This window comes from Tarenaya hassleriana, unplaced genomic scaffold (assembly GCF_000463585.1).
Source record: "Tarenaya hassleriana unplaced genomic scaffold, ASM46358v1 Cleome25, whole genome shotgun sequence".
NCBI classification, from domain to species: Eukaryota; Viridiplantae; Streptophyta; class Magnoliopsida; order Brassicales; family Cleomaceae; genus Tarenaya; species Tarenaya hassleriana.
Window position 1 is genome coordinate 1,377,024 of NW_010965775.1, and position 16,376 is coordinate 1,393,399.

Genomic DNA, 16,376 nt, shown 5'->3' on the forward strand with positions numbered 1-16,376 from the left:
AGCGTCGTGCCATCATATTATGGTTTTTGGTAGAGAAGATTTGAACCACAATTTAAGTAAAATCCAACTTCATTCTGAAACTTGTGCAAATAGCTGAAAAAGCTAAAAATGATCCATCAATAAGCCAACTTACAATGAATATTTTGAGTGGAAAATTTTCCATGTAGGAATCCCCCTTCTTGAATCCACAGCAAACCAAAACAACCTAGAAGTTAAGAAAGAAGAAAAAACCGGGACATATACGTAAATTTGACAGCCTCGAAAACCTGTGGAAATTACGAAATGGGATTTGGGATTACATACCATGGAGTATATGCAAGCCACAGTTGCATAAAACACAAGATTGAAGAAGGATTTATAGTTTGCATAACCAACACAGTTATTTACCCAAACACAATGGTGGTCCTGCCAAGTTACACATGCAAATGTTCACACACATGAACCCGAAGCAGTCATCTCAAAAATTGTTATGATGCAACCTACCATTTTCAAGACACATCTCCTACAAACCCGGCAATGGTGAGTCCGAGGAGGCTTGTAAGCCGAGCACTTATCACAATGCCTTGTTTCTGTACCCTATGATTGATTAAACAATGGTGAGACCTGAGTGGAATTATCAAATTAGAACAATGATGCTACATTGCAATTGGAATCAAGATTTAAGATTTGAGAAAATTACTTTATTATATCAAGTAGCATCTTTTAACAAGCTAACATCACTAGAAGATATCCAACAACTATAGTCATATAGATTCTTGAACATTCAACATATCCAAAGTAAACTCGGGTACCCATATTACATTAGCAACTGGCTCAAAAGACTAAAAAATGGTGTTACTTTTTAGCAGCTCGAGTTTGATTTTCATTACCCATTCTCATCACTAACCGAACAGAAACAAAACCCTAATCACAGAAGAATCTCTGTAATACGAGTATACAAACACAGAAACATCCCAAGATGTAAATTCGGCAAAAAACCGGAGCTTACGTTATGATGGGTCCGACGTGAATCTTCCACATCAGGGGAATAAGGTGCCGGAACACGACCCGGATCTGTAAGAACACAGACAGAGAAAGAGAAGAGGAACAGAGAAGCAAAGAAGCTGAAGATGATCGCGTTCAATGTCCCAGCTGAGCTCTGCAAACCCACCCATTCCTCGATGAAGACGAAAAGTGTGACGTAATACACGAAACCCATCACCAAAATCACCGAGAGAACCGGGATCGAGAAGAATCTCCGGCAATTCATCGCCAGATCTCTCCGGGTTCGCGAACTCAATGCCGAGCTTTCTTCGCCCGCCGAATCCCGTCAGGGAAAACGTATTGAATCCAGAAATTTATTTTCTTTCTTTAAAAAATATAAACTTGGTCAAAGTCTCTACTATGACATGGCCTCGTATTATTCGTGAAGAAGGAGACCAAGATACGCCGCGTTGCACCATAATATTGCTCCAACGAAAATAGAAGCCCATATAGTCTCACAGATGGGCTTTGTTGTCAATTATTGGGCTTGAGGGTTTTAATACATGATGGTGATGATGATGATGATGATGATGATGATGATTAAAGCATATATCAATAATATTCCAATGATTAAACCAGTAGGTTATCATATTCAAACATTTTTGAATGTTTAAAAAGGAGAAGAAGAAAAAATATCAGCAAATTAATCTAAAAAGTTACCTTAATTTTTTTTCAAAAAAATTGATTTAACATTTTTTAATTCACATTATTTTATTTAATCTATCTAATCCCAAAAACAGTAACATTAAAGTTTTCTGATGTATAAAGCGAGTTAAAAAAAATATTCTAAACCATATGTTCAAAAGTTAAGGAAAATACCGTATCAATAGATGGAATATATACCTAAAATCCTAATATATATTGAAACTGGTTTGTTAGTTAGACTGATATGGTAAGTGGGAAAAAAAATGAAATCAAATATTTTCCATAGATTTGAAAAATGAAAAAGGATATTAAAACCATATTCCTAAACATTTTTAAAGGTGACTTCCTTTAAAATTTTGACATATTTATCTCTTATTAAAAAAAACTATACGTACATACGTACGTACGTACGTACGTATGGATGGATGGATGGATTCACGTGGGATTTTATTTCGTCTTTTTAGTGAAGTTATATAATGTACAATTTTTCTATAGGTGTCATAATTTTCGGCTTCAGAACAGCTGCATTTGGGCCCTTCTCATTTATTACATTTACAAAATAAAACCTTATGTTTTGACTTTGTCTTATTGTTTCTTTATATCTCCAAATAAAATTAAAATCTCTTCTAGAATATTCAGGGAGAAATAAACGAGTGAGGTTTGTTAGCAGAAGATCATTCTTTTATGTCTATATGAACCATATTGTGTTACTGGATTCTCTGGACCATCTTAGTTCCAGAATGTTTGGAAGATATGTACACTTAGGTTGGAATCTTGAACATGTTCATTTCGGTCGGAATCTTTGATATAACAGCATGAACTTAATTTGCCATAGATTTTAATTTCGAATTTCATGGTTATGAACAAATACACAAGTCGGGGGACCATGAATTTATGGTGCCCTTAAATTTGTCATAAATGGTATTGACGGGGCATAGCTTAGGGTTACACTTTTTACCTACAGAATTGTCAGAATCGATGTGTACGAGAAAACACATGCACAAGACAAACACATACATACATACATACATACATACATACATACATACATACATACATACATACATACATACATACATACATACATACATACATACATACATACATACATGCATGCATGCATGCATGCATGTGAAAATAGTACAATCAATTAATACAAAATTTATACTACAGACGATTGGTTTCCATATATATATATATCATGTCCCATTTTATGCATTGGTGGAACATGCTGAAACGTGTCTAGTTTTATTTCACGAATAACCAAAAAACAATATCGTAAAAATATACAAATTAATTAGTGATATCGTACCTTTGTACAACATGCATGCATGTGAGACCAGATGACCATGACTTCACACGCACGCGGGCTTCACCATCTATCATTTTGCACCTAGGCCAAATTGGTCCAACGTACATATTATCCATTTAATTTTTTTCGTCGTTATTCGCACTAAATTTCGTAAATCATTAACTTTATATATATATAATACATTAGTTTAGACTAATGTATAATCCAAGTCATCTTATGATATAGTTTTTATGCGATCTTTTTGGTAAAAACATATTTTTAAGGATATAACACCATCTTTTAAATGTAATAGAATGTAGTTTCATGCGATATTACATTTATATGTTACATACATGATACATACGCCAATAAATAACGATTTATTCAATTTGAATATGTAAATTTGGAAGACTATAATAACCCAATATTTTATTGGATTTGTAGACACATATTTTATAGAGTACTTGTCGTTATGATTGATAATTAAAATTTTTAAACGGGTAATATATTTTTTGTAGAATTATTAGGTCGTAAAGAATATGACTTATAATATACACAATGAAGAAATCCAAATCAAATAATAAATATAATAATATGTAAATTCAAGTTCTCTGTATGTCCGATATATTAAGAGAATTATTTTTTGGAGAATTATCTCCAGATCTCTATATATATATATATATGTAAAATCAAATCCTCTGTATATTCTATACATATACACTCATGAGTCATGCCCGCTGCGAGGATTTGACATCTGGAGGGATATGTATTTGCTGGCACAGTTTATAAAATCTCTGTACCACAATAAATAAAGCGTGATATTATTACGATTACTTTGCTATTTTGACTTTAAGGTATATAACCTTCTTTGTCTGTGATTACGTGATACGAAATATAATATGATCATATTTTGATCTCATTACTTATAACGTTAAATTTATTATGTTTTTAGTCAAATGATTAGTAAGGTATACAAGATATGAACATAATAAATTAGTGTGATCACCATAAATTTAACGTTATAATCAATAAAAATTAAAATGTGACCACACTATATTTTGGGTTATATGGTCACACTTGAATGGTATGTGTTGAAATCAAAATAGTAAAATAAGGGTATTTTTTATATAATGCTCAATAAAGACGCGAGTGGAGAAACAAGTCCAAAACCATAGATAGACGCATCACAAACAGAGGCGAGAGTCCGTATATAAATGTATCCCTTCGAGGTTATATTTTAATGTATGTTTATATATACATACGCATGCATGTGTGTGAAATATGATTAATCCACTTAAACTCTATAGTATGTTAACTATACGATTCAATAATCATCAAAATACAGCCACCACTCAGATATATAACCGAGTGTTTTGTCTCAAGCTCCATACTAATTCTAAGGGTATAAAGAGTTTATATTAGAATTTGCGTTATCCTCTCAACCTGAGTCTCGAATTTGGGACGAAAGATATGTTTTGCATCTTTTTTAACCGGTTGAGATATCCAAATTGGGATAACTCGATATATAAAATAGTGTGTGTTTTTTTGGCAAAGTCGATAATATTGTGTTAATATACGCACACAAAATGTGTGTGTATATATATATACATATAGTGTAGAAATTGAAATCCTATAGTGAAATCGTAGGTCGGTCCAAATGCTACCTGAAAGTTTCAGATCATGCGATACCCAAAAGGCCGAGTGAGGATCCAATCACCCACCCCCTGTCTATTCGCACAGCACGGCAATTTAAGTTTGGTCCCTATCTATTTCCCACGTGACCTCTCTCTTTCGTTTCCCATTTTGTCTTCTAGGAAGCATCCCTTTTTTTTAAAAAAAAATGGGTTTAAACCCAAAATTATTTCGAATATATAAACAAAATGGCATGTTAAATTTATATTATTATTTCTCTATTGATACATATGTATATATGTGTGTGTGTGTGTGTTTTGTATACGAGCATGTACTTTTTCATATATCATAAGCTTTTACCTCTTTACCGTCCTTTAATTAGTATACTCCTCCGTTTTTACCTTCTCGCGATATTATGCCGTTGGCTGGTCAACGATGTATAGATCAACGGTGGAGGAGGGTTTGGATGCAAAACTACATAAAAAAAAATATATCAAATATCTTTATTCATGTTTATTTGTTATATTATTATCAAAATTAATTTTACATAAAGTTTCCATATAGTTTAGTACATATCATTAGTATTGGCGTTTGTATCATATAAATCCATTACATTGAACAAGATAAAAAAAATTAATAAAATTTTAGACAAGATGGTAAAGTTATATATATTACATGTTTTAGATTTCCCATATAAATATGTAAAAATTTGAAGAATAAAAATAGGAATAACTTTTTTATGGTCCACCCCCTTGAGAAGATGTCCCCACACAGACGCTTGGAGGCGGAGTTTTCGGAAGCGGTCGGTTTCAACTTTCAGGCAGTCCGCATAAGTATTTTCCATACTGATAAAACGCAATCGCGATTCCAATCCCAATCGCAATCGCCAATATAAACGTCGCGTCAAAAACACAATCACGTCTGAAATTGTGGAGTAGATGTGTGTCCCCTCTCATGTACAAGCCTTTTTCTCTCTTTTTTACTATACTCAAAATCTGAAAACCCTAAAATGTCGATCTTAGATTGAAGAAAGTGTTGTACAATGTCATATTTGTAAATATTACAAATTCATAATTCGAACTTCGGACTATGTATACTCAATGGCTAATAATATTGGACAAACGGGCATTCAATTCAAGCATGATATACAACACAACATTCAATGTTTTCCACTAAATATGTCTAACCACGAAACATATATATATGTATGTATGTATATGCATATCCTCGGGTGGAAAATCGTGGTGTCTATAATAATATAATAAAAATATAATTAGACAAAAAAATCAACATTTACATACAAAACAAACAGTTATGACATGACAAAAATCAAGTGATATATTTTATTCGAGGATAAAATTCAACATTTACATACAAAACAATGGCCAGAATGATCTGAATATCCAATCTCATATCTTTTTAATGCTTAAAATTTAGTATTTTTTACGAATATCATAAGTACAATATTTTTTAAAAATATATATTAATCAGAAGCGTTATTTTTCTTATTCGGTGGCAAAAACGTTTTCCGATCAATTGCTTGCTTCTTTTTGGCCAAACCCTAAGTTATATTTGACCCACAACAAAATAAGGCATGACTTATATATATATATATATATATATATATATATATATAGAGAGAGAGAGAGAGAGAGATTTGTCGAACCAAAACCCAGAAACCAGGAGAAAGATGATGAAAATTACCCAAAGAAAAAAGCATGGCTTACCAATAAATTATAAGATCCCATCAATCTTCGATTATCTCCCTTCCTTCTGGTTTTGTAGCCGTCAATTGTTGACGCAGCATCATCAAGATTCTCACACGGCAAAAATCCTACGATATATATATATATATACATATATACGTCCTAAGATTTTTCATGTGAATCTTGAAGATGCTGCACCTACAAAGAACGACTGCTGGACTTTTCTCCACGATTTAAAACTCTCCATCAACTTGAATCGAATCTGGCACACACACACACACACATATATATATATATACACACACACACACAAACACACCACCTTTCTTCAAAAATTTCCGGGGGTTTTCTTCTTCTTTTTTTTTATAAAAGGAAAAGATAGAGAAAAGTAAGACGGTGGAGGGGGAAGATTAGAGGGGAGATTCTTATTTAGTCACAAGCCAAGGGCTGACGTGGCAGTTTTTAAGTGGTCGATACTTCATAAGACTCGGGAAAAAAATTTACCCAGGGCGCATGCATATTATGCTTTGAGTGGGAGAGCAATTCCTGTACAAAATATTGATACAATATATCCTAAGAATTTCATTTCGCATCGGAAATGGTTTGACTTGACCGCCGATACCAATTTCATCGCCCCCAAATCTGATGAAAAAAAATCAAAACAAATAAAAATAACTCTAAGATTTTATAAGAATCATTATTTAATTTGAAGAATATAGTTTATCCTCATGAATTTATACATCAATATATATATATATATATATATATATATATATATATGGTTGAAACATGTAGTAGCACGTATTTTAACCTCATAATAGACATTTATGCACACCCACATATATACTTAGACAAGAGAAAAATAATTAAGTTTAGAGAGAGAGAGAGAGAGAGAGAGAGAGGCACAAAGGAATTGGGTTTGGGGTTTCAGGTTTTTATAGGCAAACAATGCCTTGTGGACCGACACTTTATTGAGTATAACCAACCCGAAAACTCGTTCAACCATTCTTTATATTATATATATATATATATATTGTATAAGCTCGACGAATGACACACACACACATATATATAATATATATAATATGTATTACCATCTCTAAAATACTCTTCTGAGTTTCACTATACAAGGTATTTTTGTAATGTGAATCGTTTTCTAGCGGCAGATACTCTTGGTATATATAACCGTATAAAATCATTATTTTTTTAAATTAATATAACAACTAATTAAAGGTATTAATAATGAGAAATTTAATATTATATTTAAAATCTTAACTACAACTAAAAGATATAGGAAAACTTTAAAAAAAAAGAAGCCACAGGTGTAAACTGAGAAATCAATACACTTAAATATAAATTTTAGTTAATTTTTTTTTATAAACAAAAAATTGTAGTCAACCTAATTTAACATATTTTTAAATATCATTAAACGCAACAAAATTCACTATATTTTTTAGAATCACGCACACTTGGGGAGTTGGTATATATACATAGGACGCATACACACACGTGTGTGTGTGTATGCACATATATACGTATATGTTGTAATAATACACACAAGTGGGAGATTTTAGAGTTGATGAATACATGGTACAAACAAACAACTGGTCGAAAGAAGATTAGATTCTTTGTCTCCCACACACTTTCACCTGAAGACCATCGAAAAGCCTTCGTCCTAAAATCACAAAACAATCCACATGAATTTCATCTTTTTCCTTTATTTCTTTTTCATAAAGATGATTATTTCACTTTATTTTTTTTGGGCCGAAATAAAAAAATAACTCGAACAAGGCGAATAAAATATGTTCTTCCATGTATATGCATGTATATTGGAGTAATGATTATTGTCAAATTTATTAGTAAAAAACTTTACTTGGATTTAGATTTTTTTTTTTGTAATCTAGTATTAGAAGATTTTTCTTAGAAAAATCTAATACATATAGGCTATTTAACTAGTTTTCCAAAAAAAAAAAAGCTATTGGTATAAACGAGTGGTACTCAAATTAATCAAATAATATATTCATGCAATTGTTATATTATTTTGTACATATCAATCTTATACGTACCAAATAATCATACATCGATTAGAAAATTGACCACTTGGTTCGTCGTCTTTTATTGAATTATATTTATTTAACTTACGGCATTTAGATTCAACGTTACGGGTGGAAAGAAATCATGGGCGTGGAGAAATCAATAAAATTTGTCTTCTGTACGTTATGTTCATTATGCAATTCCGTAATATATATGGATACATACATCAATGTGGAATCCTCCTATTAACCAATCGATATTTCCATGTAAGCCCACAAAATAATCATACATTTCAAGACTTTTGCCTATGATGCTGACAATTTTAATTTAAATTTAAACCGGATCCAATTATTCTCTTGTATATTTCATATTTCCAATTTATTTTTATAATAAAGATTACATTTTTTCCCTCCAAAAGTTTATCGAAAACTTTATTCTCCCTTTCTTGTTTTAGTTTTGTCAATTTGATACTCTATATACTACAGAAATTTCGTCGCCTTTTGATGACTAAAAGAAATTATCATTAGCAATGATTTTGTCACATCGCTTGACTATATTTTTTTTTCTCACATATTGAATATAGTTTGGACAATTAAAATTTCATTTAATTACATGTGTAACTACAGAATTAATTCAACAGGAAAGGATAGACTTTCTTTTTGCATCACATGCGTATTAAGTTTCTGATTGATGGTAATAATGTAAATTCCACGCTTGGTTAACAATATTATATATATATAAAGTTTATAGGAAATATGGTATTAATTGGATTAGTACGATATTAGAGTTCGAGCTGTCTTATGTACTTTGCTGTTCAGGTCATGACTGACTGCAACTAAATTAAATTAATTAAATCAATTTTTATTATGTTTGAAAGCAAGACTACTAAATTATAAATCGTGGACCGTGTAAAAAAAATGATAACAAAAAACAGTAGATAATTATTTTATTTGAAAGTGGAGCTATGTGCACGTATCATGGCCGACAACCTGGTACCTTTTCGTGGCGGTCCACATTTTCATAATTTATACTTTGTCTATATACCCTCCCTATCTTCTTATTTATTACCCTTTTGCCAAAACCAAAAACAAAATACTTTTTTTTGTTTATTTTACAAATATTTTTTTTATCATAAATTTAAGTTTATGTAAAACATTTTAAAATAAATTCAGTCAAATATTACATACTAAATATACAAAAAATGTATTAAAGAAAAAAAAGTAAATAATCGAGATTCTTAAATCTATAAAACTATAATAATATATCTATATAATTTTGTTTATTTTAATGTATTCATCTACTAAATATCAGCAAATGCTCATAAATCTCGACTACAATGCTAAAATAAAAGAAGAACGTTGGATGTATTTTATAGGATGCTTGATCGTCTAATACAATTAATTATTTTTTAAACCATAAAATGAAATTTGAATCCTAAATATTCAATTTTTTTATATCCAATCCTAAATATTCATTCTGTTGCATATACATACATATATTTATATACATGTATGTATGATAACATGAATTATCGATCACTTGGCACTAATAAAATAAACAAAAAAAATGTAAGCTTTGAAACCGCATAAATATTTCTGTTCCTATCGTCCTATTAATTGTACTGAAAATTGTTGATATTATAAGTTAAAGATTCTTATAATATAAATTATTTTAGTCTTTTAGATATTAATTTTCAGGAGTTAAAAGGTATTTTATACGGATATTGTAGCCATTAATAATAAAAATGTGTTCCTTTTTATGCGTACGAAAGACTCTTTGGTTTTACTTGAGAAACAAAAAAGTATTGGATTGGAAAAAAATATGATAGAGAAAAATGTTTCATTTCTTAAGATATATTGAGTACAATTTTCATATTTGTTTTAGTTAATCATATTAAAAAGTTCACAAAGTTTTACATTTAATGAAATTTAAACAATAATGAATAGAAGATTTTGATCCTATATATAAATATAAATATATCGATATGTCCCTTGGCTGTTTTCGATCCAAAACCATGGGCTGGTCAGAGAGATGAATGATAATATATACTATAAACAATTACGAAGGTAATTGGTTCATTAATCAATGCGTGATTTGGTGACAGACATTTAGGATTTGGAGCGCACGTGTTAGCGAAGTCATCGCCAGCCTGGTATTGTAAAGATTTCATGTAATTATGTATTCTTTAATATATTATATGCTTCTTTTTTTTTAAATTCAAAAAGCATGGACTTTTTTTTTTAATTAAATCCCGACTTTATAACCTTAATTTCCTTCTACTAAACTTTTTTTGTAATTAATAAGATTGCTTCAACCCTTCGTTTTCTAAAGCATTTATTTTAGCAAGTTCTTGATTCTAATTAGTCTCTTAAAAAAGGCTCAAAATTTAATAAAATTTATATTTCCAACACGCGGTTTCCGACAACCCGAAACTTCCTAGCCCAAAGATATAAACATATATATATATATATATATATATATATATATATATATAATCCTAAAGAGTAACTACTTAGGGTAACGTAAAGGGAAAATCATCCAAATAACTCACTTGGGTCGCATCTATTTCAGTGTACACCACCCAAAAAAAAAAAATCAATTTTAACCCACTTTTCGGTGAGAAAAGTCTGAAATACCCTTTTCGTTTTATTTTTGGCGACTTTATTACGACTAACATATAACTGATATACAACTAAAAATAAGACAGATAATTTTTTGCCACCTTTTTTAGAAATTTAGGTTTTGTAATTTTAGTATTATACCTGCTTATTTAATTATTTTATTTAAAAAGAATACACAAATTTGGGCCTCCAAATGGTGACATAGCGGAGTCGGCCTATTACTAAAATCAATTTTATAAATTGGCCCAATAATTTCTTTAGGCCCATTTTTTAATTCGTGGGCTTAGACCGAAGAAAGAGAATGAATCTAACCCAAAAAAGGGAGACATGCTTTTATCAGGAAGATGACAAAGGTTTTCTTATAAAATAATGAAAGTATATGGGAAAAAATGTTACTGAATAAATTGAATTCCGACTTTAAATGCGGGAGACGAGAATTACTAAAACACCCCTACCCGCGTCCATCATGGTAATTGGAATTTGGAAGGGGTGAATAGGTAATTTGACACGGTAGAACTTCATATTCCCGGTGCGGTAGATGGATTCACAGACAGAGCACCGTAACCATCATTATCTTCGTGATCGCTTCCCAACGCAATCTTTTCGATTTTGGGTCAGAGAATTCGGAAATTTTGGACTCTGATTCGGTCTCTCTCTGCGATTCATGTCGGCGAATTCCCTCCGCCGTCTCGCCGTCGTCATTGCCGCCGCGTCCGGCGGTGCCGTCTACCTGACGCCATCAATCGCCTCCAGCGACAGAGGTGGTGGTCGAGGTTCGGTTTTGGAGTCACTGAAGCGTCGGATTGGTGATCCGAGCGCTACGGTTCCGTCGCGATCCGTTCAGGAGTCTGCTTTGATTGGAGCGAGCTTCTCGAATCCGCTTGATATCCTCATCATCGGCGGTGGGGCCACCGGTTGTGGAGTGGCTCTCGACGCTACTACTCGTGGCCTTCGGGTTGGTCTCGTCGAGCGTGAGGACTTCTCCTCGGGGACGTCTTCGCGATCAACAAAGCTAATCCATGGAGGTACAGAGTTCACGCGTTTGAATTTGTAATATGCTTTTGCTCAGAATTCTGGTGAATATCTGGATTTCTGGAATCATTGGTTGGTTGATCACCTGTATTTGAATGGTATACTCATCAAGGCGCGAATTGGTGTCTTTTAGTTGGAGAAAATGCTACTACTGTCTGTTTCATACCTGAGAATGTGGTCATGAATCATTGCTATATAGTTAGGCTCTAGATTAAGGAATGGCAAAATTTGTAGAGTTCTCTTCATTGGAGCTGGTGAGTTGCCACTCTGGCATCAATGTCTATCAACTACCTCAAGTGTCAAATCCTTATTGTATCGTTTTTGCTGCTGAGAATGAGAAGCAACCTTTTAGCTATCCGGAAAATATATGTTTGGCCTCAATTAAAATGTTTGATTTACGTGCACATAGCTGGGTATTTCTCTGATATTACATGCACCCTCAAGGTCCTGTTTTAACAGAAATATAGTCAAAGAAGCAGCGCCATGTCCGGATGATACTCTCTATTAGATTTCACTGGTGTATTTGATATTTTTGTATCTCAAGTTTTTATTTTAATGATCATTTTGCATTATTTGATAGGGGTTCGTTATTTGGAGAAAGCTGTTTTCAATCTTGATTATGGACAGCTGAAGCTAGTATTCCATGCACTCGAGGAGCGTAAGCAGGTCATTGACAATGCACCACATCTCTGCCATGCTCTGCCCTGTATGACGCCTTGTTTTGACTGGTTTGAGGTAATCTACTACTGGATGGGATTGAAAATGTATGACTTGGTAGCAGGAGCACGCTTATTGCACTTGTCCAGATATTATTCTGCACAAGAGTCTGTTGAGCTCTTCCCCACTCTTGCAAGGAAGGGCAAAGACAAGAATTTGAAGGGAACTGTTGTCTATTATGACGGTCAAATGAATGATTCACGTCTTAATGTTGGTTTGGCATGTACTGCTGCATTAGCTGGTGCTGCAGTACTCAACCATGCAGAGGTTGTCTCACTTATTAAGGACGATGTTACTCAGAGGATAATTGGTGCACGAATTCGTAACAATCTATCAGGTACAAGGATATGCATACTTATTTTTCTATTAGCGGTTTTGCTTAGTACATATGTTTATAGGTCACTTCTTTAAGATTGCAATGGTATAGTTTTGCATATGTTTTGACCTGCCGTACTTTTGTTAGGTTGTAATTGCTAATTTCTATTGATTTCTGTTTCATCTCAATAGGCCAAGAGTTTGACACCTATGCCAAAGTAGTCGTGAATGCGGCTGGACCATTTTGTGATGCGGTTAGGAAGATGGCTGATAAAGAGGCGAAACCAATGATATGTCCAAGCAGTGGTGTACATATTGTCCTGCCTGATTACTATTCTCCTGAAGGAATGGGCTTGATAGTTCCTAAAACGAAGGACGGTCGCGTTGTCTTCATGTTACCTTGGTTGGGACGAACAGTGGCAGGCACTACAGACTCTAACACTGAGATCACTTCGCTTCCAGAACCTCATGAAGACGAAATTCAATTCATACTCGATGCAATATGTGACTACCTTAACATCAAGGTATGTAAAACCTGGCATCAGATGATTAACTATTCGTCAGAACATGCTATGATCAACACAGAGATCACGTCTCTAAGCAATTTACCCAATCCTTTATGATTTTTTTCCCATTCTGCATCATTTTCTTTGAAAATGTAGTTCAGGTTATGTAAGTTATGAAAATTTTATAGGTTCGACGCGCTGATGTTCTTTCTGCTTGGAGTGGAATTCGTCCATTGGCCGTGGACCCATCAGCAAAGAGCACAGAGAGTATCTCCAGAGATCACGTTGTCACTGAGGATAGTCCTGGTTTAGTTACAATCACGGGTGGAAAGTGGACTACATATCGAAGGTAAGATTTTCTAGTTACAAGCAATCAAGTTCCTTCCTGTTCTCTTCTTCCTCTCGTATGCTCACTTAGAACTCTTTTCAGCATGGCAGAAGATGCAGTCGATGCAGCAATCAAATCTGGAAAACTGAACCCTACCAACGAGTGTATAACCCAAACGCTACAGCTAGTGGGTGCTTACGGATGGGAACCATCATCTTTCACGGTCCTCGCCCAGCAGTATTTGCGCATGAAGAGAACCTACGGAGGTAAATTCGTCCCGGGGTCAATGGACACCACCGCTGCCAAACATCTATCTCATGCTTATGGTACAATGGCTGGACGCGTTGCAGCGATAGCTCAGGTTGGTCCATTTTTTCTCTCTCTGATGAAATGGGAATTATATTAATCAGAAGCTTTCTTGAATTTTTTTTATACAATACGAAACACATCAGAACTAACCAAAATGGGGTCACCATTTCGGATTTCGGTTTTATAAAAACTCTAATCATTCGCTTTTTATTGATTAAATACTCATTTTTCAAAGAAATTTTAGGTTAATTTTTTATCCATGTCAGATTTGAGTTTTTCGGTTTTAGAGAAATCATGGTTATTCAATTTTTACATAGGATCCGATTCAGCTGCGTGTGTGTTGTTAGATTCGAATTGTTTCGGTTATTTGATTATTAACCAAAAGATACATTTCCATATGGGTGAACAAACAAAGCAACATCAGCTCAAGTTGGTCAATGTTTAATCTTATTTGTTATTATGATACCTTCTCCTATGAATTTATGTTTGGATATTTCCAGGACGAGGGTCTTGGAAAACGACTGGCACACGGGTACCCATTCCTTGAAGCAGAGGTCGCCTATTGCGCAAGGCACGAGTTCTGCGAATCGGCAGTAGATTTCATCGCGAGGAGGTCACGGCTGGCGTTCCTAGACACAGATGCGGCGGGAAAGGCGTTGCCGAGGGTGATAGAGGTACTGGCGACCGAACACAAGTGGGACAAGTCGAGGCAGCAACAGGAGATGCAAAAGGCCAAGGAGTTTCTTGAGACATTCAAGTCATCCAAGAACGCTCAGTTCCATGACGGCAAACACTGAAATCTACAACCAGAAAAAAAAGGCAAGTCCATAATCCATTTGAACATTTTCTTCCGCAATGTTTGCTTCCTTTTATAGGGTCTGGATTCTAGAACGCAACGGTGCATTTCAATAATATGCTTGATATATATATGAATCAAGCTCCGATTCTTTGACTCAAATGCTATGGAATCAAAATGAGAATTTTAGATTTTCCCTTTCTGATTTTACAAATGGGATTACATGTTCGATGTCAAAGCGAATGCTCCTTTAGCACATTCCAACCAAAACCCACGTAGCTGAAAACGAAATTTCAAAAGCCCAACCCGAGTCAAAAGACCATGTTACTAAAAACATCCTTATGTTCAATTCCGACAATACGCAGCTCAATCACCACAAACAAACGCAATCCAGAAACCGAGGAATCGAACTCGAGAAACAGCAGATTTTCGAAGACCATTGGGAGGAGGAAGAATGCATTTCTAATACAACGTTGTCGCCACTCAAGCCTCGAATCAACGGCAAGAAGAGTCAAACACGTCGAATTACGAGAAACTTCTCTTGGTGCTCCATTGGCGGCGAGACACTTGGCAGAAAAATGAAGGATTAAGAAAAAACCTCGTCCGAATCTGATGACCGCGTTCTTGATCACGAGAGGAAAAAAGAAACCTTTTTTGGGAAAATGACGAAGAAACGGAAAAATCCACGTGTTTTATTCTCACGAGTTTTGGTTTCCCCGACGTTTCCTCTGTTATTTTGTGCAGTTTCTTCTCATTGAGGGTGCAATTTGTAATTAAACAAATATTAGTGGTGGATTGTAAAAGCAAACAAAAGTGGGGAATTTGCACCTAAACAAGGATAGGTTTAACTGAGTAACCAAACATTCCGTTTCTTCTTCCTTCCTCCTCTCCCTTTGTCTTCTTGCTCACTTCTTCTCTCCTCTTCCCATTCGATTTTCTCTCTCCTGCAGTTTTCCCGCGAACTGTTGAGCGAGCTAACGATGAACCCACCTGACCAGAACCAAGGTCATTTACCTTCGATTTCTTTCCCCCAATTTTCGACCTACCCTTCGCCGGCGAGCTCGAACCCTAATTCCGAAACCGGTTTGACACCTTTTCCGAATTCGATCTCCAACTCTATCTCAAACCCTAGTTTTGAGCAGATTGTATCTTTCTCCGCGCCGAAGAAACGGAGGAGAGGCCGTTCGCAGCGCACGACCTCTTTTCTTCTCCCTTCATTGCCTAATCTTGCTCCCCTCTCCGTCAACAGTAATTTCGCATCGTCTTCAACCTCTGTTTCGGCTGCTTCAGGTAGAGTGAATGTAGATGGCCAGGATTCTAAAAAACCACCTGGGATTGGTGATGAGATCATCACGATCAACAAGGAGGCCACGTCTGAAGCTTTGATCGCTCTCACAGCTGGGTTTCCTGCGTCGACAGTT

General features: G+C 34.3%; 3 protein-coding genes across 3 annotated transcripts in view; 2 read left to right on the forward strand and 1 right to left on the reverse strand.

Moving 5' to 3' along the window:
- Nucleotides 1-1,314, reverse strand: part of LOC104816423 (probable protein S-acyltransferase 15) — a 2,391-nt gene extending 1,077 nt beyond the window's left edge. The window contains exons 1-4 of the mRNA XM_010545250.1: nt 989-1,314; nt 484-576; nt 304-405; nt 134-205 (exon numbers count right to left, since the gene is read on the reverse strand). Coding sequence (XP_010543552.1) covers nt 134-205; nt 304-405; nt 484-576; nt 989-1,249 — 528 coding nt within the window. The 5' untranslated portion in view covers nt 1,250-1,314. The remainder of the gene's footprint in view (nt 1-133; nt 206-303; nt 406-483; nt 577-988) is intronic.
- A 10,170-nt stretch (nt 1,315-11,484) lies between these two features.
- On the forward strand, nt 11,485-15,153 carry LOC104816425 (glycerol-3-phosphate dehydrogenase SDP6, mitochondrial). Its single transcript, XM_010545253.2, has 6 exons — nt 11,485-11,977; nt 12,565-13,038; nt 13,209-13,540; nt 13,711-13,871; nt 13,953-14,211; nt 14,660-15,153. Exons 1-6 carry the CDS (start codon nt 11,617-11,619, stop codon nt 14,954-14,956), a joined length of 1,884 nt encoding a protein of 627 aa, XP_010543555.1. The 5' UTR covers nt 11,485-11,616; the 3' UTR covers nt 14,957-15,153.
- Nucleotides 15,154-15,832: 679 nt separating this feature from the next.
- The window catches only part of LOC104816428 (protein FLOWERING LOCUS D), a 4,452-nt gene continuing 3,908 nt past the window's right edge, over nt 15,833-16,376 (forward strand). The window contains exon 1 of the mRNA XM_010545257.2: nt 15,833-16,362. Within this exon, the coding sequence (XP_010543559.2) occupies nt 15,936-16,362 (427 nt within the window). The 5' untranslated portion in view covers nt 15,833-15,935. The remainder of the gene's footprint in view (nt 16,363-16,376) is intronic.